The sequence below is a fragment of the Lissotriton vulgaris genome, chromosome 7 (genome assembly GCF_964263255.1).
Source record: "Lissotriton vulgaris chromosome 7, aLisVul1.2, whole genome shotgun sequence".
NCBI classification, from domain to species: Eukaryota; Metazoa; Chordata; class Amphibia; order Caudata; family Salamandridae; genus Lissotriton; species Lissotriton vulgaris.
In genome coordinates this window covers 598,999,777-599,021,348 of record NC_141695.1, presented here as the reverse complement: position 1 = coordinate 599,021,348, position 21,572 = coordinate 598,999,777, and the positions used below count along the sequence as shown (strand labels likewise).

General features: G+C 44.0%; 1 protein-coding gene across 2 annotated transcripts in view; it reads right to left on the bottom strand.

Annotated features, from left to right (window-relative positions):
• The window catches only part of SRP68 (signal recognition particle 68), a 280,497-nt gene that overhangs the window by 4,275 nt on the left and 254,650 nt on the right, over positions 1–21,572 (bottom strand). For both annotated transcript variants that reach the window (XM_086930712.1, XM_086930713.1), the window contains exons 14-15: positions 13,055–13,130; positions 12,729–12,781 (exon numbers count right to left, since the gene is read on the bottom strand). In XM_086930712.1, the coding sequence (XP_086786838.1) occupies positions 12,729–12,781; positions 13,055–13,130 (129 nt within the window). The remainder of the gene's footprint in view (positions 1–12,728; positions 12,782–13,054; positions 13,131–21,572) is intronic.

The window sequence follows — 21,572 nt, the reverse complement described above, 5'->3', positions numbered from 1 at the left end:
ATTTGTGCAAACGAATTCCTGAATTTCTTAGGAATGGTGGGCGAAATTTCTCTGGATTATCCCAGAAGAAGTGTGTATACTGCCTCAGGAGACAGATTGTTCAGAGTCCTCAATGCTAAATTGGCAGATGAAGAAACTATCTTGCAAAACATATGAATGCGCTTAGATTCACCGTCTGGCAGGGCAGTGAGGGAAGGCATTAGGATTGACCTGGCTAGAGGAAAGTTAAACCCCCAAGGTCTCAGGAATTGGATGCTGGGTCCCCAGGAGCAAGCCTAGGATTCCTAGGTACAGTGCAACTCACTAGCAGAGCAGAGAACAGCTTAGATCAGTCAATTCCTCTGTCAGAGCCTCATTAAAGAACAGAAAGGTCTCTAAAGTCGCAGGACAAGGCAATTAGTAGATTTATCTTGGTTTCTACAATCGGAAACGGAAGGTTCATCACTTATGCACCTTTATGGAAGGTGCGGATCACCACCCTAAAAAAGATGCTCTGTAAGATGGCCATATTGGGGAGTGCAACTCGGTCACAGACAACAATCCAGGCCACTAGCATTTTTCGCAAGTCTAAACATATAACTGTATCCGCAGTGCAACGAGGAAGAAGTACATTTTCAATTTCCTCATCATCATCATGAGACACATTTTGAAGGCCCTGGGTGGTGTCAGAATACATTCCAAATAACACTGTTAGCCTTCGGTTGTAATGGTGTCAGAGTAGCGGCATTGTCCTAGAGTCTTCCCAGACCAGGCCTGCTCCTTAATTATTTCAAGCTAAAGTCGTCTCTCGATCTGAAATATGGATCAGAGTTGAAACCTCTGGAGCACAGAGTAGCATCAGAGCAGTCAGAATCAAAGTGGCCTTTGGCTCAAGTGTAGAGGTGTGGGCTGGTGCATGCTGGGAGGGGAGCAGCGAGGCCAATCTGCGCCAGGGCAGGTCTTTGGGGTCTGGAGGTGCTCTAGATAAGCCCGAAATTATCTAAAGTAGTTGCATCATAACCTCCTTGAAGGCCTCGACCTGCTGCAGTGTCAACAATTTCCAGAGAAACTCAGGGTGTGTCAGGACCAGCCTTGGGATAGGCTCAGAGTAAGAAAGGGGGGCAGTCACAGATCCTTCAAGTGCCCTCTTTGCGATCTCTCCCTGGAGCGAGAGACTATGCTTATGTTAAGACTGGACTAGGGGGGGGAGAGAGGGGGGGGGATAACAGGGAAGGAAAGAGGAAGAGAAAAATGTGAGGGTGAGTGAATGCACCAAAACAAAGGGGGGGGGGGGGGTGTATTGAGCAGATTCCCAATGGAAAGGGCAAGGCTTAGATGAATAAAAAGGACCTGCGACAAATACCAGACGTGAAAATCAATTCTTGTTAAGAAATGCAGTATTAAAACCAAATTAATTAACTTGGTGAATGTCATTCATATGTAAAACACATAGAAATTTACTTTGTCAGGAATATTTGTCAAGTCTTCTTTTAGTAAGGATCACCCTTCCCCGCTGCAATAGGAGGCGGATGCTGGGTGCGTTTGGGACTAAGGCATTCAGGATCATTGCTGTGCTTTTTTAATCATTCGTTACTTGCGCTGACCGATAGTGCTTTTTAAACTTTATTTTTAATTTCATCCTGTGTGCCTGCATTAGTGCTATCGCGTGCTGACTGCGAGCGCGTTTGGATAGTGCTGCTTTGTTCCAGTTAGCGCGCTGACTGCTAGCGCTGTGTTTCTCTCGTCTCTGCCTTACCTGACGGCATACCTCCCTTCTCCCTGCTCTCTTCTTTTTTTCCCACCTGAGGCGAATTAGCCGGGTGGTCTCCTGCCCCTGACTTTTGCACCTTTCTCACCGCACTTCCTCGCCTTGCTGGGTGGCAACAGCATCGCGGTGGAATTTCACTATCACCTTTCCCCATACCTTGCTGGGCTGACTAGGGACCGCAAGGCATGCTGGGACTGGTAGGCTGGGAGGCTGCAGCGGCCATCTTAGGAAGGATTGCTGACACGCTGGTCGGTCGACCAGTGGGGCGGTCTTCTTACCTGTAGCCTGGTTGGTATAAAACTAGAGGCGCCTTTTTCCGCACAGCAGACGCGCGGTGCGGGCGCGCCTACTATCGCACCAAAGGAGCGCCTAAGGAAAGCCCGTCTGCGCCCGTCAGCGTCTCGGAAGCGGACGGTGCTCTTTTACCACTCTCTATTCGGTCGTTCTTGCAAAGTATAAGTACCTACACCTCTGCGGAGCTTCTTTCCCTACGAGGAAATGCAGGCAACTGTCATAAAAACTTTCCTGGGAAGTATGCCTGTAAAAAACGCTGCTCTGCTTGTGGATGGGGCCTGGCTGGACCGCCAGCTCTGTCTTCCCGCGAACCGCCCAAATCTCTATCCTGCCTTCTGCTTAATACGATCTCAGCAAACACTCTCAGGATATCTATAATCTTCTAGTTGACTCTAAACCTTTATGTCTTTTCCTCACCGAGACTTGGCTCGGGCCTGTTCGGGACCTGACCTTGCGGCAGCCATCCCCCCAAATTATGTCATCTTCAGGAAAGACAGGTTTCAGGGCAGAGGAGGTGGGATAGCCCCGATAGTTGACAAAAGCTTCCCTTGTGTTTTAGTTCCCACCGACGACATCTCGGGATGTGAATCTTTGGGGTTTTCTCTATCCATATCCCCACATCAGACCTGTGCAGGGCTCTTAGTCTACAGACCCCCAGGACCCTTAAGTTCATTTTATGGAGACCTTTACCCTGCGGCTATATGTCTAAAAACAGATCAGTGCCTGTTGTTGGGGGATTTCAACATTCACATGGACACAAGTTCTGATGCAGACACCGTCAAGCTAATGGATGCAACTGCCCCTCTAGACCTTATTCCCTTTATTACCACGCCCACACACAATAAAGGGCATACCCTGGACCAGGTGTTTTCTACAACTCCTATTGTTGTATCTCCCCCTGAACCAGTTTTATGCTCAGATCATTATCTTATCAAATTCCAGTTTCCCTTGACTAACAAGTCCACTTCTCGACCCTCAGAGTGTCTTCGTCAAACGTCGAGAGCTTTCAGTCGAGTATCGCCGGACATGCTGGCTCAAGCTCTCACTTTACATCCCTGCCAGGTGTCAGGCAGTCTTGAGGTTGATATAGACCGCCTGCAGAGCTGGCTGACCGAGCGTTTTGACGAACTAGCCCCTGTCACTATTGTCCGCAAAAATTGTATTCGGACATCTGCCCCTTGGTTTTCAGCTTCCCTGGCTGTTTTGCACTGTAGCTGTAAGAAAGCGGAAAGAGCCTGGCGCCGCCATTACGACCCCTTGGATAAGATCGTTTATAGGGAGGCCATCAAGGGATATCATGGTAGTATTTTGGTGGAGAAGAAAGCTTATCTGGCTCGCAGAATAGAGGCTGCTGCTATTGCCAGTAAGGACATTTTCCTTATTGTCAAGGAATTCATCTCTCCCAGCTCGGCTCTGCCCACACATCATCACTCCGAACCCTGGGTGTCTCTTATGGCCACTTTCTTCACGTCCAAAACTATCCAAGATTCATTTCCCCTTTCCACTCTGGTGATCCCCTCAGATATATATGCCCCTATCTCTGCATCACTCCCGGGTGATGGTCCTGTCCTGACTACTTTCCCCTCTCTCTCTCTTTTGCCTCCTCTCTGGATCTGATCTCTAAACTCAAATCCGGCTCTCCGCAGGATCCTTGTCCAGCGAAGGTTCTCGCCCCCGATGTCTGTTTCTTAGTTTCTATTAAAGCGCCAGGACACTCTCCGTGTGCGCTATATAAAACTATTTTAACATAACATAACATATAACCAAAGACGCTAGAGAATTGTAGAGCTGATCCAATAGAAGGCCGCACTTTAGGAGGTAATGGCCACATATAATGACCCATGGACTGCAACTGTGCTCACAAGAACAGACGTTCTGCATCAGCAGCTCCTTTTCTCAGAGTAGCTGTGTATTGGACATTGTTCCCTTGTAAGCCCTTCTGGCAACTTTTTTTGCCAATAAAATCATGGAGATCTAAAAAAGGCTTGCAAGAGACAGGGCTGCAGAAACATCCAACGTGACTGATTAAATTCTGGTGGAAGTTTTGGTCACACCTGCAACTGCAGGACTTGCCTACCAGCCTAAGATCTTGCAAGTACGACTTTGATGTTGCTTTATGTCAACTAGTTTTGAGAAAATGATCTTTAGCATTGTTGACTCTCTCTTTGAAAACTCTTTTCAAAATTGAAAACTTTCTCTTTTTCCCTGTTTTGTTCTTCATACAGGCGCATGATTGTTTTTACCAGGCATACTTAAATTGTACAGTCCTAATGATGATCCCCTTGTACCCTTGAGCGCGGGATCGAAACGTCGACTTTTAACAGTAGTTATACAGTAAAACCATTGTGTATCTAATTCCTGTATGTACTACTCTGGCAAAACACTTGTAACTTCAATCCAAAAGTGTCCAGATTGCTCACTCCTCTCTTGCCTGCGATATCTTCCTCTCCTTATAACTATTCTTTATTCTTCACCTTCTCTGTTCTGTGGTAAAAGCACAGGATTGTGCTCTCGAAATGTCTTTTATGTATTATACTATTCCACTATTGTTATGAAAATAAAATCCATGTCTGGCTGGACTTGGATAGAAATATAAGCAGCTCATCACAGCTTGTCTTATTATCTTTACTGTATTTTTGAAAGTGCTTTGCACCGTTGTCCTTTTGAAACTGACTCAAACCCTTGGTCCACAGCCACTTATAGGGTCCCCCTTGTTTTTCTCAGAGAATTATATTAACAGCTTCATGAGTAAGATCGAAGAAAACTAGCTGCCCCTGCTTATTCTCCATGCATAGGTGGCGCAGAGTACAGAGGGCTAAGCACAAGAACCAGTCCTGTTAATGTGAAAGTAGATCTTCCTGAAGCAGCACCTTAATTGGAGAAAAGTTGCTCATGCTCAGAAACCCTGGATACCAAACCTTCCTGCCCCAATCCGGAGCCACGAGGATGAATCAGTCTTGATTGTCTTCAGAACTTGAGCCAACAGGGGAAGAAGCAGAAACACATACAGGAATCAAGTGCTCCACTCTAGGTTTGCAGTCTTCTGCAAGTGGTCTACAACTGCCTGGGGCAAGCCCACTTTTAACGGCCAGTCGTCAAGGTATTGAATACAGTACAACAGACATCCAAATGGGCACGGAGATCACTGTCCTCACTATCATTAACGCCTGGGTTGTCCAGTGTGGGGTCTACACATGTTCTGCCCCACCCCCCCACTTTTCTCAATCGCCTTGGGGTCTCTTTCTCGCCTGCAGTCTATTAGTTTGAAGTCTATTGGATCTGCCTCAGTCTATAGGTCCCTTACAGGGAATACAACGTCCTTTTCTGGTGCCAACTTGTGCTGGATTGTCATTGCTTCACAGTTGTATATTGTGGATGCAGACTTTGTCTGCCATGATGTTTTTCACATGTTTTGCCTCCGGGGAGGGTTTAGCCTTGCGGGGTTGATTCTCAGAACAGTGCTCTGCTCTTTCCCTTCACTCTTTTTCAGTATACAGTTTTTGGCACTGTGCTTTATGGTGCTGTTTTTCACCATTCAATTTCTTTTTCTTTATCATCTTTTTCGCACACTGTTCCCATACTCTGTTTTTTTGCGGTCGCTCCGCGTTGTGGCACGGAAAAGTTTCTCCAACGAAAACTGACGTCAGCGCGCCGGGAGGGGCTTATATGGCTCCGCTGACATCACGTTCGTGAGCGACGTCAGGGCGGGGGAGTGCGGCACCAACCCCCTTCCCGGCGCGCAGAGGTGCTGCTGCGGAAAGTTTTCCAGATCCAGTAGGTCGCCTGGGGATATTCTAAGTTAAGGAATCTGCGGCTAGATGTCTCCATCAGATCAATATGTTAGGGCTGACTCTATTGGTGCAGACACCTGGATCACTAAACTCTCAGGCATATGGTGTTGATTTAAGAAGTCGGGATCGCCTAGTGCTGGGCTGTGAAGGTAAGCTACCTGCCTGTTGACTGGGTACCCAGGACATGGTTTGCCCAAGTGCCCAAGATGGTATCCATTATGATCTCATGGAATTGCAAGAGAGATTCAGCAGGTGTCTGGCCAGGCACATGGAAGTAGTGAGAGAAACCTCCTAGTTCCTATTTTTGCAACCAGAATACCATCTATGGTCCCTTTGGACAAAAGGGCCTGCACTTCCTGCTGCAAAGTGGACATGAAATAAATGGGAGAGTGCTGCCTCGCTAGACAAGTTGCGAGACCCATGCTTCCGAAGTGATCTCTTGCCACACTTGGAGGAAATGTCTGATCTTGCATCATACAAAGTTGAACCTGCATCTGAACGTTAGTTTTAGCCTTCATTGTAGGGAACTGCAGGACAAGGACTTCTGCAACTCGCCTTATGACCAAAGTAAAAGAGGCACTCACCTCTGTGGCAAGATCTGGCATGAGAGACTATTTCGGTGTTTTGGGAGGTTTCCAGATCACTGGCGTCCAGCAATTCAGCAAACTAATTATCTTCATTGTAATGTGAGGGGTTAATTCATCCATCTCATCATAGTCATCATCATCAGAATCAGAGTCAAAGAGCTAATATAAAGTATGAGCTCTGCCGCATTGCAAAGGTAAGGTACCAGGCTCAGAATGACTGGCTGTAGGCTGCACTCCAGTGGTAGTCGGAGCATGGCCTCAGTTGAGATGAAACCAGCTCGAAGTCGGAGACCACTAGAGGTAATGGCTCCTCTTCCAGCACCGGAGAAGTCTGCTGTGGCATCGATATGAATGGAACCAGTGCAGGGAGTAGCAGCAGAACCACCGCTGGCACCAGAGCTGACCCCCCCCCCCCCTTTTATTTCCTGTGCTTCTTATTGGATTTCCCAAAGATTTTGACTGTGACAAGAAGCTGCTGTGGGAATGACTTTAGAAGCAGAACAGTGCCTTCCTTTTGACTTTTGGCATAGTTTCAACTTCCGGTCGCGTATGGACTTTTGATTCATCTGGGCAAAGTCGCAACCGGCCATGAAGATGTTCTCCGACCCCAGATATACCTTGTGGGGGTCCGTCACAGACATTCGTGACAGTCTGGACATGGTTTAAACTCTTGTTATTTTGGGGTGTTATCTAAAGGGTTTTCTTTTGCACACTGGTAAAAACTAGAATTTGGGTGAAAATACTTGTGAAAGACGAGAGCTACAGTTCCTCGAATTAAGGCACTCAAAAGAAAGGATCTGAAGTCAATGTGCTTGGGTGGTTCTTGAATGCAGTCACTTCTGGAGTAGAACGAAGTTGGTGTGGAACCACAGGACGTCACCTACCAGCAAGCAGGAGTTCTGCTTTTGAGTTTCCGGATCCAGTCTATCAGAACCTGGTTTACTTCTGCTTGAGGTTCTGCTCTTACAAAACTCATTCCTTCCAGGTCCATTCACAGAGATTTTTGATAAGATTCATTGATAATAATCTGGACCATGTTTGGGATCTTGTTCCTTTCTGTATATTACATCCCCCAGATATGTTGTTCTCACTGCTGGATGCATAGATGACTGCCCTTGATTAAAGTGAGGATCAAATCCTTAAACAGTTTTGCGAGAGCTTTGTCTGCGGTTTTGGTAGACCTTTAATCAACAAGTTGGTCTGCTACTGATGCCATGCACTTGGTAAAAAGTATGGGAGCTGATTTAAGCCTGATGGGAACACCTCAGATAGGAGAGGCAACTGAGTACTTCGAATCTCAGGTATTTGAGGTGTATGGGATGAAAGGGTATAAGAATATTAGCATCTTTTAAATATAGTGAAGCCAAATAGTTGTTCTAGATAAGACACCAACACTTCCAGTAAGGTGGGCGCTCTGAACGACTTGTTTTCTCTAGAAAATATTTAGTTGTCTCATATCCAGAACCAGTCTTCAGTACATTGCTGTTTTCATTTTTATGAGGGAAAATATTAATAAAACTCTGTATTTATGATGTTTTGAGAGTGGCTTGGATGATCCTTTGTTTAGCACGTCGAGATTCACTGCCGACAGGCAAGGGAGATAGATTCCTGTGTTTGACTTTGGGTAGTGGTGTAATCTGATGTTTTTAGGTGAGTTCCAACCTATGTTTGTATTGAATTAAGGCAAAACCAAATCGCCCCTGGTGATCTTTTTCCCACTGTTTGCTGAAGGCAGATATTTTCCCACCTATAGGATCCAAACTGTGGGGTAGCTGGTGCCAATAATCCATCAGTGGCGGTTGTTTGTGTCCTGATTTGTTTGCTGTCCACTACATTTGGAAGGGGATTTTGAATCTCTTCATTGATGGTATTCTGTAAGTGGCCTGCTGTTTCCCATGGTGTTGGTGATATTGAAGCTGAGGGTGATTAGAGGGGTATCTTTATGCTGGTACTTAGTCGTAGAAAGATCTGACTTTTGGTCCTTGAAAAGGTTGAAAATGGTGTTACTGTTAAGGTCTTAAGAGATCTGGCAGTACTTGCATTAGATTTGATACTCTATAGTGCGTCACAAACATGTCTGTGAAAGGATGTTTCCCCATCGAAGGGCAAGTCCATGATCCAATTCTGTACTTTAGGTCAAAAGGAAGTTGCACACAGTCAACCCTGCCTGCTGAGTACTGCTACTCCAGCACAATGGCAAAATCCCAGACTCAAGGTATTATTTTACTAGATGTTCTCTTACCTTCATGGAGGATAGGCATCGGCTTCTGCTTTTTCTTTTCTGGAAAAAGAATCCAGGTATGGGGCAATGTCTGACCACATTTGCAGATCATAGCAACCTAATATTTCAATTGCATTAGATGTTGTGATGAACATGCCGCCATTGAATGGTAGCATTTTCCAGAAAGAATCTATTCTGCAGACACAGGTCCCGGGCCGGCCGTCCATGGTGTTCCAGGGTTTTAGATCTCATTTGTGCTGCTTACATCACTAACAAGTTTGCTTTTGCAGGTGCTTTGTATTTTTGTCCATTTTGGACACCACAGCAGCCACCACTGCAGGAGTTTGCATCAATTGTATTCCTTTCTGTCACAGTTTGACTACACATTTCTTGTGACTATCCCTCTAGATAGCTCTCTGAAATCATATAAAAAGCTATCTATTTCTTTGGATGTCACTGTGAGGTTGAATCTCAGATGCTTTTCTGACTAAAGTATGGAAGCTCAAAATATTGTCTGGCGGTAAGTCTACTGGTAAAGGCGTGGAGGGTTCAGCTATTGGCAATATGTAATCATCTCATTCATCACCTCTTGCCCTTCACATTGTGGGAGCTCACCTTCTATGCCTGTGTACTGATCATCACCTAAAGTAACCACTTTTGCCGGCTGTAATAGTATTTCGTGTTGGGTCTTATGGGCAAGCTTCTGAGGAAGCTGCGAGGTTGGTTTAAAAGAAGCAGAAAGTTTAAGATTTCGTGCTTGGTAATCTTTCTGTGGCTCCTGAATGTTCAAAAGTGGAGTCCGCTGAGCAGATGATGGTTGTTAACTGTGTTCTGATAGGAACTGTTCTAGTAGTGGTTTATTAATTTGAGGTCTCTGATCAGGTCAACGTAAGGAATTACCCTTTCCTAGTATTGTGCATACTGTCTTTCCTAAAGATCATATGTACGATTGTAGCATACGTGTTCTGCAGGCCAATCTTGTTCCTGCTACCTATAGTAGTTGGGATGATGAGAGTTATCAGACTGTTCTCTATGCAGGAAAAATCCTCAGTAGGATGCTTCATAAAGATCATCTGTATTCTAATCTTTATTTTCTTCACCCGCAGTAATTTTTGTGGAGGTAGTGGTGGCATTTTACTGGGTGATGTATGTTGTGGTAAGAGGTCTGCTGACTTAAGTGTTGTACTAGCCGGAACTCTTGTTGACTGAAAACATTGAGGAGGAATTGTCAACTAGAGCTTGCTTTACAGTGAGTCCATTGACAGCACAGGCATAGATAGGATCATTAAGATTACCCCGACAGTAATGACTAGTTATGCCAACGTTGGGTCAGCCATTAAAAGGGGTGGTTGTTGGTGGTGGAGATACAGCGCTGGTTTTGCAGACTGGAGATGGTTGTCACAATTTCTCTTTTGTGGAGCAGTCATCAATGGATGTGTCAAGAGTTGTCTATAGTGGTACCATCGGTGGTGTGACAGAGTTTGTTTTCTTTTTAGGAGATGCTGGTGGCACCATTTCTGGTGACCTTTCCTTTTCCTTTTGTCCGCGTTCTAGTGATCAGGAAGGTGGTGAAAGTTTCTAGATGCTTTTTACATTTCCCCCCTCCCCCCAAACCGTTTTAAAGAGGAGGGAATGCCTCTGTATTAGAGGTTTCCATATGTCTTTTTTGCAGTTCTTTCTCCTTCAAGGGCTAAAGTGGTGAGCCAGATTCATCCTTAACAAAGAGTTATTATTTACCTATGAGGTGAGTGCGTTTCTAAAGTGACGCTTATCTAGGGTCTTTTTGCTGCTAGTGTAAAGTTGCCATGGGGCCCCCACCTATACACCTTGAATGATTCAAGCATGATAATCTATGGAAGATACAATACTGAAACAAAATGGTATTTAAACGTGATTAGAGCAAATCAGTATACAATGAAGGTTCATAAATCCTAACTTCTATTTGGTTTATTTTTACTAAGTGTTCCAGACTAGCCTTTTAAGCATGCCTAACAAAAAGACATAGCTACACAACAGAAATACCAAGGTGTGCACCACACACAAAAGGGAGAATGCCCTAACCTACTATCCATTACACTTAAAGAGCCAAGAGTATTTTAGAATTTTACGCAGTTTTTTTTATTTCCTAAGAAACTGGCCTTGCTATGCAAATCTTGATTACACCTACCACTTGTAGGGAAGCTGCAACCCCTATGAGAGTCTGGCATATCTTAGCTGGTTACGTAAAAGAAGGCATCCTTAAATGGTTTATATTTTTCGTTTGAGTTGCCTCCAAAAGTACACTATGAATAATTTATTTTCCAGCTCCTCTGAGATAATAAGGAAAAGAAGTCTTTTACTAATCCTTTTTCAATCACATTAGATATTTGGACACCGTTTTCAAAATACCCTGCTACTTCCAAAAATTGACATTACGCTGAAGTAGAGGTAGTGGTTTTGCTTACAGAGTGAGGCATTCAATTGACACTGTCGTCAGTACCATTCAATTTCTCCTTTTCACTATCATACCCATCCGGATCCAGGTTGCCCCTCCTTTTCTGACTGAACTTACAAGATAAACTTAAATAGCTCTCTTTAGATCCCCTCTAGGTCTAGCAGGAGAAAACCATGATACCTTCACTTGTTTGGGTGTATGTGGGGTAGCTGAGTCCCTCCACTGATTGGCTCCTTAGAGTGGTAGTGGTGAGGGTGGAGTAAATGAGGAGAGTTGCACTTTGAAAACAGGAGAACCAATCAATACTGGATGTTCGTGGTGAAGTACTTTTTGTTACACTGTCAAAACGTGTCTGCTTGTGTACACATACTTCAGAATGTATTTAGTCATAACCAAAAGTTTATCCATTTCTTCTATAGGGTCTTGTCAATGTCCATCAGTACCTCTCATACAGGTTCTCTTCAAAGATATTTGTCTGGAGCTTTTCTACGAAATCTAATACCAAAAACAGACTCCCCTCTTAGTGGATACAGATATTGAGAGAACCAGATTTCTAGTCAATAAGATTGTTGTAGACTGTATTAACATTTAAGTCTCATGTTTGGTCTCTTCAGAATGGGGCCATCAAAAGTGAGCCTTGAGGACTAAGACTTTATGGATGATAATCGTCAGAAGAACACAGCATTGATGGAGTTTATCCTAGAGTTAAAGCTGGAATGTACACTCCTCTGAAATCTATATATGCTTGTGCAGCCCAGGTGAATACTCAAGGGAAAGGACAACACACTTAGACAGGAAGAGGATCCCCCATAGTAAAATGATTCCTTGCCCCCAGGAAATATTGTACTTTTGTATCCTTTGTGCATGAAATTTACCAGAGAAATTCTTTTAGATTTGACAATCCTCTACCATTTGCTCTAGGTAAAAGCTAGATAAAACTTCCATGTGGGTACTCCTAAAAGATTGTGTTCCAGCCCTAGCAGAGGCTTTCCCATGTTACAGGCATGTTACATTGTGTTCCTTTCAGGACCATGGACAGAAAATTACTTAAGTTAAAATTGCCTCAGCAGTTCGTTAGAGACATAAAGAACGCCTTAAAATTCACACTCACTGAAAAAAATAAAAATCTACAATGTATTACTATAACAAAATTGTATTAAGTGGTCCTAGTCTGAGGACTACAAATATTTTGTAATAATACAGGTCTATGAGGAATTGACCCAATGCAGTAGAATATGGAGTTACTTGAGATGTTAGTTATATTTTCCAACCCTTGGGTTTTAAGAAGATCTCTCTGGAACTTTCTTTCTTGCACTAGTAAAATAATCATACACAAATCTTATTTTCTGCTAATGCTCTCCATTTTTACCATGAGCTATCTAGGGTATTCCTGCCCTCTGACTAAACTTTGAATAATTGAGCAATATGCCTATCTTACTTTGAACGTCCATTAAACTTGAAGTTATTCTGACTCTCCTATGATCCCGCTTAAACCTCTAAAAGAACTCCACTGCTGTTCTGCATCAATGCTCTACCCCACAATATATGGAAGATCTTCACTGTCTGCTCAAACTGACCCTCTCCTCCACTTATTACACTACTGAGAGCACAGGATTACCGCGCATGACAATAATCATCCCTTGGCAGCTCTTACCTTGCCGTCCTTCACCTGAGATGGAGAAACTGTCTCAAAAGAATTGTTTGTATCTGAAACAGAAGCAGAAACACTAAGCACTTACAAAGTAAAACGGTAATGCATTTATTTGTATTCAATAACACATCCACATTATCCACAGCTGCTCATGACAAGGTTCTGCAAAAGGTTGATTATACAAGATCTGCTTTTATTTTGCTCCCATTCATTTTTATTTTCATTGCTCCACCTATCATCTAGCAACTGCTCTGGCAACCTGCTAATAGGGCTATCCTAGTAGCATGATGTTTTGTCAGGGATTAGAAACTACAATATGATTGACTCACCTAAGATAGCCGCAGCCTGGAGGTTGTATTTCTCAGCATTCACCTGTACAATCAACTCCCCAACATCAGGCAGGTCCTAGAGTAAAAAGAGTGTGTCATTCCTGGAAGATTTTTTTCAAAAGAGCTTGGAGACATTAGACCAAACAAGAAAGAAGACAGTCTGCAGACCAGTGACATTTATTTAGTCTCCCCCTTGCACCCCATGTACTTTTTATGTTTCAGGTAATTCGTATTTTCCTTTTTGTACTGTATTAATGCTGTTACTTCATGCCAACGTTTGTTCCTTTGTACAGCGCTCTGTAACCCGTTTGGGTCTTGTTGGCGCTCTATAAAACTTTTCAAATAAAGCTGCATTCTCACAGATGGTGACTGATCTCTACTGACACCGGGCATAGATCGACAAATGCCTCAGTCTGGAAACCGACATCTTCCACATTGATCCAAAGCAACCAACATATGTGCTTACCTCTGAGCAAATAATATGGACCCATGTTCCCTTGGGTATGTGGAGCACCATTGTGGAGATTTAAACTTCTATTAGACTGATAGTTACAAAATTCATGCAAATGTCTTACTTTACCAGAAAGCTGAAATTGGGGCTCAAACAGGTTTTGGGGTTGAAAGGGAACAAGGATGAGGATGGTTGCCATTTTCCTCTGTGGAGCTTCTTCAACTAAAAATCTCCTGGAGTGGAGGGCGAGTTTGCTGTTAGCTATATTCCACAACCTTCAGTATACTGGTGGTTTAAGTCAGACCTAGGACTAGGAGATGCATTATTTGATTTTAAAGTTTTGAGCAACTAGGGAGCTTTTTCTTTAAACAGGCTTTTACCATCAAAGGACATGTCTCGCAGTTGAGCTTCAACATCCCAGAAGGTCACAGAGATCTCACCCATGCATATCTCCAGAGCACCTAATCATGTGCCCATGAATAGTACCACATTATTTTTTTTTGCTGTATCTATCTCATCTAGTATCAAGGAAATAAAAGAGTCCCTCACTGGCCCAGGCAAACTGGGAACAAAAGATGCCACCATCATCCACAAAACCTCTTCTCTGGAGACTTACTCAAAGAAAGCGAGTGTGCGCAGACCACCAATAATTTCGGGGGACCTTCACCTCCCCATGGCCAACTAGTTTTAAAACAATGGGAGCGGGGCAGCGTAGCCTCTCCTCCATGGACACATAGGGCCCCGGGAACCACAATCTCCCCGGGGTATGGCTGCTGCTATGTTCCTGGGTGCCCATCCCCAGGACATGCCTGTTTGCTTTTGCTTGGCAGGAACCAACACATCCTGTTAAGCAAAAAAAAGAAAAGAAAAAAAAAAGCACACTCCAGATCCATGTGGGCAGTGACAGATGAAACTATTGCCCTTGCACACAGGGAGCTGCCTTTCTAGCAGCTCCCTGTGCGCAAGAGCAACGTCCGGGGGCCTTAAGGCTCCCCCCGCCATCCCCGTGCTGCACACAGAGTGTTCTGGATGAGCTCCAGGGCACCCACGAGACATGGATTCATGCACTCATTCATACAGGGATCTGCATTTCTAGCAGCTCCCTGTGTGCAAGAGCAACGGCCAGGGGACTTGAGGCTCCCCTGCCATCCCCATGCTACACACGGTGTGTGTCCTGGGTGAGCTCCAGGGCACCCACGAGACATGGATTCATGCACTCATTCACATACACATTCAGAGATTCATCACATACCCATTTAGACTCATTCACCCACTTAAAAACTCACACCACCATTCACAGACTCATGCACGCACTCACTCACTCACAAACACACTCTGAGACTCCTGCAGGCACTCCCAAACCCACTCAGAATCATGCACACACTCTCAAACCTATTCAGACTCATGCACTCACTCAGACTGACACACTCTAATGCAGGCATTTGCAAACCCACTGAGACACTCCGACACCCACTCCCAGACCCAGTGAGACACCCACACACCCAGTGAGACACTTATACAGCCACTCCCAGACCACTCGGAAACTCACACACCCACTCACAGACCTACTGAAACACTCATGCACTCACTCACATGCTCACTGATAAAGGTTACTGGTTGCAGAAATTGCATTTGACACCTATGCATTGGGGCAAAGGGTGGGCCCATTGACTGTGTAAGTACTATGTTGAGATTCCACACTGGTGGAAGTCTTGGTGGATTTACCCTTTTTAATCCTTCCATAAAGGTTTTAATAACTGGTACTCTGAATGGAGGCAAGTGTTGTCTATATTTGTAAGTACACAGCTATTGCAGTTAGATGTAAGCAGATGGATGTGTAGGATAGTCCAGATTGCTGTATGTGTAACAAGTAACAGATGATGTTCTGTATGGAAGCATCTAGTGGATTGATAGTGCTATTATTACAACATAACAAATCTTTTCCATTTAGCTGCATAACATACTCTTGTAGTAGGTCTTCTGGCCTCTTTCAGGATATTCATACAGTCTGGAGGAAGATTTAAATAACAAAACTCTATAACCTCAGGAGCCATATCGCCAGGTTGAGTTCTTTGGGGTCTGAGTGTCAGATTTCTCCATGGCTCTGTGTGGAGACTGGAGGTGAGATGTAGCTTTTGGTGTGGAACTACTTACAGCTCCAACAGGGTTGTGAACCATGGTTGACAAGCCCATGTGGGAGCTATTATGATCAGTGTGAGGGATGTTTGCCTAAGCCTCCGAACTACTAGTGGAACGAGTGGGAGAGGCGGAAAAGCGTGGAAAAATGTGCCTGACCAGTTCATCAATAGTGCATTGCCCTGGGATATTGGGTGTAGTAACCCGGAGGCAAAGCTTTGGCATTTTGCATTTTCTGATGTTGCAAATAGATCTATGTGAGGGAATCCCAATTGTTGAAAATACCGTAGGAGAACTTGGTAATGATGTTCCCACTAGTGGATTTGCTATCTCTGTCTGCTTAGATCGGCGTTCTGACTGTTTACCCCTGAAAGGTGTTTGGCTAGGAGATACATACTGTGGTGTACTGCCCATTTTCAAACGTTTGTGTAACGTTACAGTTGGAGAGAATGTGTCCCCCCTTGTTTTTGTTTAGAATACATTGCTGTCGTGTTATCTGTGCGAACAGGGACAGCTTCACCTAGTAGGTGAATTTGGAAGGCGTTGAGAGCTAGAAAGACTGCTAGTAGCTCTAATTTGTTTATGTGGAGATCTTATTGCTGTTGACTCCATAAGCCTTGTAATGTGTGATATCTGAGGGGGGAGCAGCTCCAGAGGTTTGTGAATTAGCCCTTTTACAAGTGTTTGAAACCACTAGGGAGTCTAAAGGCAAATGTCCTTTAATGTATACTGGATCAGATGGAGCAGGTTTGTACTCTTGTCTATTCTTAGAGTGAGAATTCGAGCTCTGAGAGGGTCTTTAAATATATCATCTACATGTCTCATCATGCCCTTTAGCATGGGGAGGGACTGGGTAGACCTGTGTGTGCTGCCTAATGTTTCAAATAAGAAATCTTCCTCAAGTGATTCTTTGTGTAATTGTACTTCATGGTACTGTGCAAATCTAGCCAACAGTTCTAAATACAATACATTAGCATCAGGAGAGGAAGGCTTTGCAGGGTAAAGATCTGGGTCATTATCTGCCGGCTGATCAAAACGTAATCTCTCCAGGGGTCTACTGGTAATGGATTATCTTCCTCATCTAAATTATCTTCGTGATATTCAACAGGCTGTGAGGGTGGAGATTCCTGCGGTGTAGTAGACAGTGGCTCTAGTTTAGGAGAAGGTGGTGGTGTAGGGGAACGTATTGGAGGAGGAGAAGGATTAGTCCCAGTATTCTTCTTCAGTGGAATTGTATATGGAATAACCTCAGACTGTGGTTTATGCTTTTGAGGCAGTTTAGTGAGCACACGTCTGCATCTGGATTGTCTAGGATCTGTTTTAGGAGGTAGAAAGTCAAAAATCTGATCCTGTGTTCTAAGAGGAACGTCTTTCGATTTCGGCAGCGACGACTTGGGTACCAGAATATATTGCCCTTTCGGTGCGGAGGTTTTCGGCTCTAAAGACACTTTGGATTTGGAAAGGGTGTTTTGGCTTCGAGCTCCCTGGTTTCGACTCCAACCACGTAGATTCGGTCCCCAGCCGGAAGGCTTGACTACTTGTTTCGGCGCCGGACCAGAAGGGGGGGCGTTCGAAAAATAGTCTTGATGCGGACCGTGACTGGAAGGTAGGGGTGGAACTGAAAATATTCAAGCAGATGCACCTGTCAGACCTAAATTCTTTTACTAGTGGCCTACTAAAGGCTCAACACCTGGCCTGTTCCACAAAAATCAGTCTTTCCATTTAGAATTATCAAAAAATCATTAATGTTTATTACTTTTTTTTCCATTTTGTGAATATTCATCATTTTCTCATATTTGTTTCTTCATAGAAAAACAGTTTTTTTTTCAAGATCTCAATCAGGTCAAGCTTGTACAATTCTATTTTCAACTCTCAATGTGTGTAAATACAATCAAGTTCATAGGAAACATTTCTTTGTAAACATATGCAAAAATTATTATTTACAGGTAAAATACACGGAAAGACATGTGAACATTATATTAATACATGTGACCCCAAAGCAAACCATCAAACAGTCAGTCTCATCAACCAAACCACTCTCTCACATTCAACACACTCACACAGACAAAAAATCCTAGGGAAACTTCTACCTGTTTGTATAACATACACTAACGATGATCAAGTGGACTGACTAAATCTCAAAGTTTTCCCAGGTGTTGAGCCTCTAGTAGGCCACTAGTAAAAGGATATAGGTCTGACAGTAGCACCCGTTTTGAGTTTTTTTGCTTCTTTCTCCCCCTGGCTCTTAGACCTAAAAGTACCCCTAGGGGGTACCTTTCCTCAGTATTTAGGGGTAGAACCGAAGCCTAATGTTTGATAGGATTTGGATTTTAGGGCAAGGGGTGTTCTGTACTCAGGCAACCTTGACCATGGCCCAATGGTAAGTCATCTTCTGTCTCAGAGTCAATTTCAGGCACACAGATGGGCTGCTCCTGCATCTCCTCTTCGGTACCTTGTACGTCAAAATCCTCCTGCTTAGAACCTTCACCGAAGATGTCCGGCGTATATTAGACGCTCTGGCTCAGCATTTCACGACGTCAAGTAAGATGATCACGTAGAGTCCTTTTGGATCTAAGCGATCTGCATGCGTCACAATCCTGTTTGTTGTGCTCGGGGGACAAGCACAAGTTGCACACTTTGTGGCAGTCGGTGCGGGGGTACTTTGCGTGGCACAGAGGAGAATTTGAATGGAGTCAGTTCCATCAACTGCGAGGTGGGCCGACCCGGTTAGGCCTGACGGTCTTCCATGAGTTTCCCAATCGAAATTGAAGTTTTTTTTAGATCGATAAGATACGCGGAGAAGTGAGCTACGCGTACGAAAACAATACTGTCGAGGGTAGAGTGGACTGCGCACGTTGGGGAACTCGAAGAACGGCTTTGAACCGGAGCAGGGCAATTCACGTTCGAATCCAATGGCGGAACAAAACAATCTAATAATGGAGTAAATGCCCATGTGCGTTGTTACCAAAAGGAGGAGTCACCTTACCTCGTGACTGGAAGGACTTCATCTAAGAAAAACAACTTGCAAACATCTGGACCCAACACTAGATGGCAGGAGTATGCAAAGCATGTGATCTACAGCACACATACCTCGAACATACATTTTTATTTTTAAAGTAGAAATTCACCCAAAAAACAAATGTTACAGGGACGTTATAGTTAGGAAATAGAATTTAAAGGTTATAAGGACAATATAGTTAGGCTCAAAATCCACTCTTACAAAACCATAGAAATTCAGCACTTACCTGAGCTAACTATAGCTGATGTCCCCGTAATGCACTGCTTATGATGTTACATATTACATCATTCATGACATGGTCAGTGACATCACTATTGACTTCTCAAATGACATCACTGACTACAGCATCCACAGACCCACTCACACCTCTATACAACCTCATATACACCCACTCGCACACCGATGCAGCCATTCACATAGCCACACACCCACATATTTACCTGTACAGCAACCGATACACTCACTCACTCATACAAGCGCACACACACTGGCTCACACACCCACACAACCCATTACATACCCATTCACACATTGTAGGAAGCTTGCTCTGTATATAGTATTGCCAATAGGTGGTTACACCATGCACAGAGTCCAAGAGTTTTTCCAAAAGTGTACAGAGATCAATGTAAAACCCCAAAGTGCTCTATTAGTTATTGTGTGGGCAAGCAGCCTTAGGCCTAACGCAGAGGAGTGTAAGGCAAGTATTGCACAACATTTAACAACAATGGACACACGACTCAAATAGGAGATCCACACCAATTTTAGAAAACTATACTTTGTTTGTATTTTATTTTAAGACCAAGATCTCCGCAATAGTGTCAGTACATTTTAAAATACCTTTACTTTTAAAAATCGACACAGAATATTTTCAGAACAGTTCAATGCTATCCTATGGGAAAACAATATTGTGGTTAAACAGGCAAGTAACACACTTACAAAGCCAGTCACAGCAAGGGTCAGGTGAGTACCAAAGTTGCACCACGAGAGGCACAGGGGTGGTCGGATGCAAAGGTCAAACAAGCATTTGCAATACAATAGGTCTTGCATTTACGATAGTTTGAGCTATTGGCAGTGTAAATGACAAAGTGGGCATCGTGATTTAAGAAAATAGTGCTTTGAGGCTATAATTAAGGCCAACCATGTAACAACAAACATAACAGGGGTGTCCTTATGGGAGGTTACAAAATAAGACAAAGCGGTACTAAGGAGGGACTACTAAGCTTATTGACCAGGAGTCAACCCTTCCACTAGACAAAACTCTGATCTTTCTCCAGAAAGAACATTAATCACCGAAGTTATCATGACATTTTTATTGTTGCTGAAAATTGCTGGAGGCCAGGAAGGAAGCAAGCAGCAAGTTTTTTTAAACCATAATATACTTGCAAACACTACGCACCCACCTGAAATAGGTGCCCAGTGCGGTCACACCATTACCACCGCCCTAACCTGCTCAAGGTTCATGTGACCTCAGTGACATAGTCACAGTGACTGGATCACTGTTGCTCTAGGGTGTGCTGCTTCGTAGGCCTGCCCACAATACTGGAGGTGAACTTCAGTATGGATCGTGGTGGACAGGCCTTAAAGGTTAACCCACAATGGACATCAATAGGGTACACCTGCTTGAGCTAAGACATCAGGCCTTCTAAGGTCTTTCGGGGCCTTCAAAGGTCAAGCATGGGAATATGCTCCCTCAGTAGAGTGGTCTGGTGGACTCGTCATGAAGGCTGAACCCGGTTGACCAGTTCCAAATTCGACAGCTCTGGCCATAGTGCCACATTCTCTACCCCACTGAACACCATACTGCCCCACTGAACACCATACTGCCCAACTGAGAGAAACTCGCACTGCCTTCAGCTACAACCAAATTGTGCCCGCTATAAACACTTGGATGTGGCTCAATTCAAATTATGCACTTGAGAAGAGTAATATCCTGTCTAAAAAAAAAGTCAAAGCTAACACTCATAGGGATTGCAAGATTAAGTAAAGCATGTGAAATGTAAGCAGAAACAACATGGTTACCTTAACAATCTCTCACTCACTATTCAGATATAAGCGAGTGGTTTTACCTGAAAAGTTAAGGACATGACTACAGGGCCCTGAAGGGAACCTTTTCAATGTCCATTGCTTATAGCCTTACAAAAAGTAAGCAGTATGGTTTAAAAAGACCACATCCATAAACACAAAGCCATGGTACACATTTTGTTTCCCAATCCACCTATCAACCAGGTATTGCAATATACATCCAGGAATGGTACACTTCCCCACCTGGGGACAACAATGCTGTTCAAAGAAAGATGAGAAAACAAAAGTAGCGCTTCACTGCAAAGTCTGTAAAATGAGGCTGATGTGTTTGGATCTGAATAAAACCAATCTGGCCACTTTGAAACCACTCTGTCTTGCTTTATTTAGTTATGTATTTATTTTTCATATTTAAAACCTTTCATTTCTCTCCATCCTGAGGCTACACTTTGGAATAGAAGAATTTCTGAAAAGAGCATTTCCCGCAAGTGTTTTTTTCATTTTTGGATCCTTTTCACAGGGAAGCAACTAAATGAAAGAAGGTTGTGAACCGTTCCTCAAGTCAAGTTTTTCAGTAAGCAACAAGCGCGTTTCTGCCTTGTAGTGAGAGCACGGGGTGGAAGCGTGTGAGGCAGAGGTGACACCATGCGTGCGCATATCGCCTGTCCATGCACATGGTTTATCTCCCTTCTATCACCACAGCCACAAAAATAGAGACTCACCAAGCTAAGCAGTGCATGCTCTGAGTTTGCTAGACGAGACCTAAAAAGGAGTTTAGTTCAATGCGTTTCAATGGAGACTGGTTGAGCCTTGAGCCGCGCTGCTTGTAATACACCCAAAGGAGGGAAACTGACAGAAGTTCTAAGTAGATCTCAAAATACACACAAGAGGCA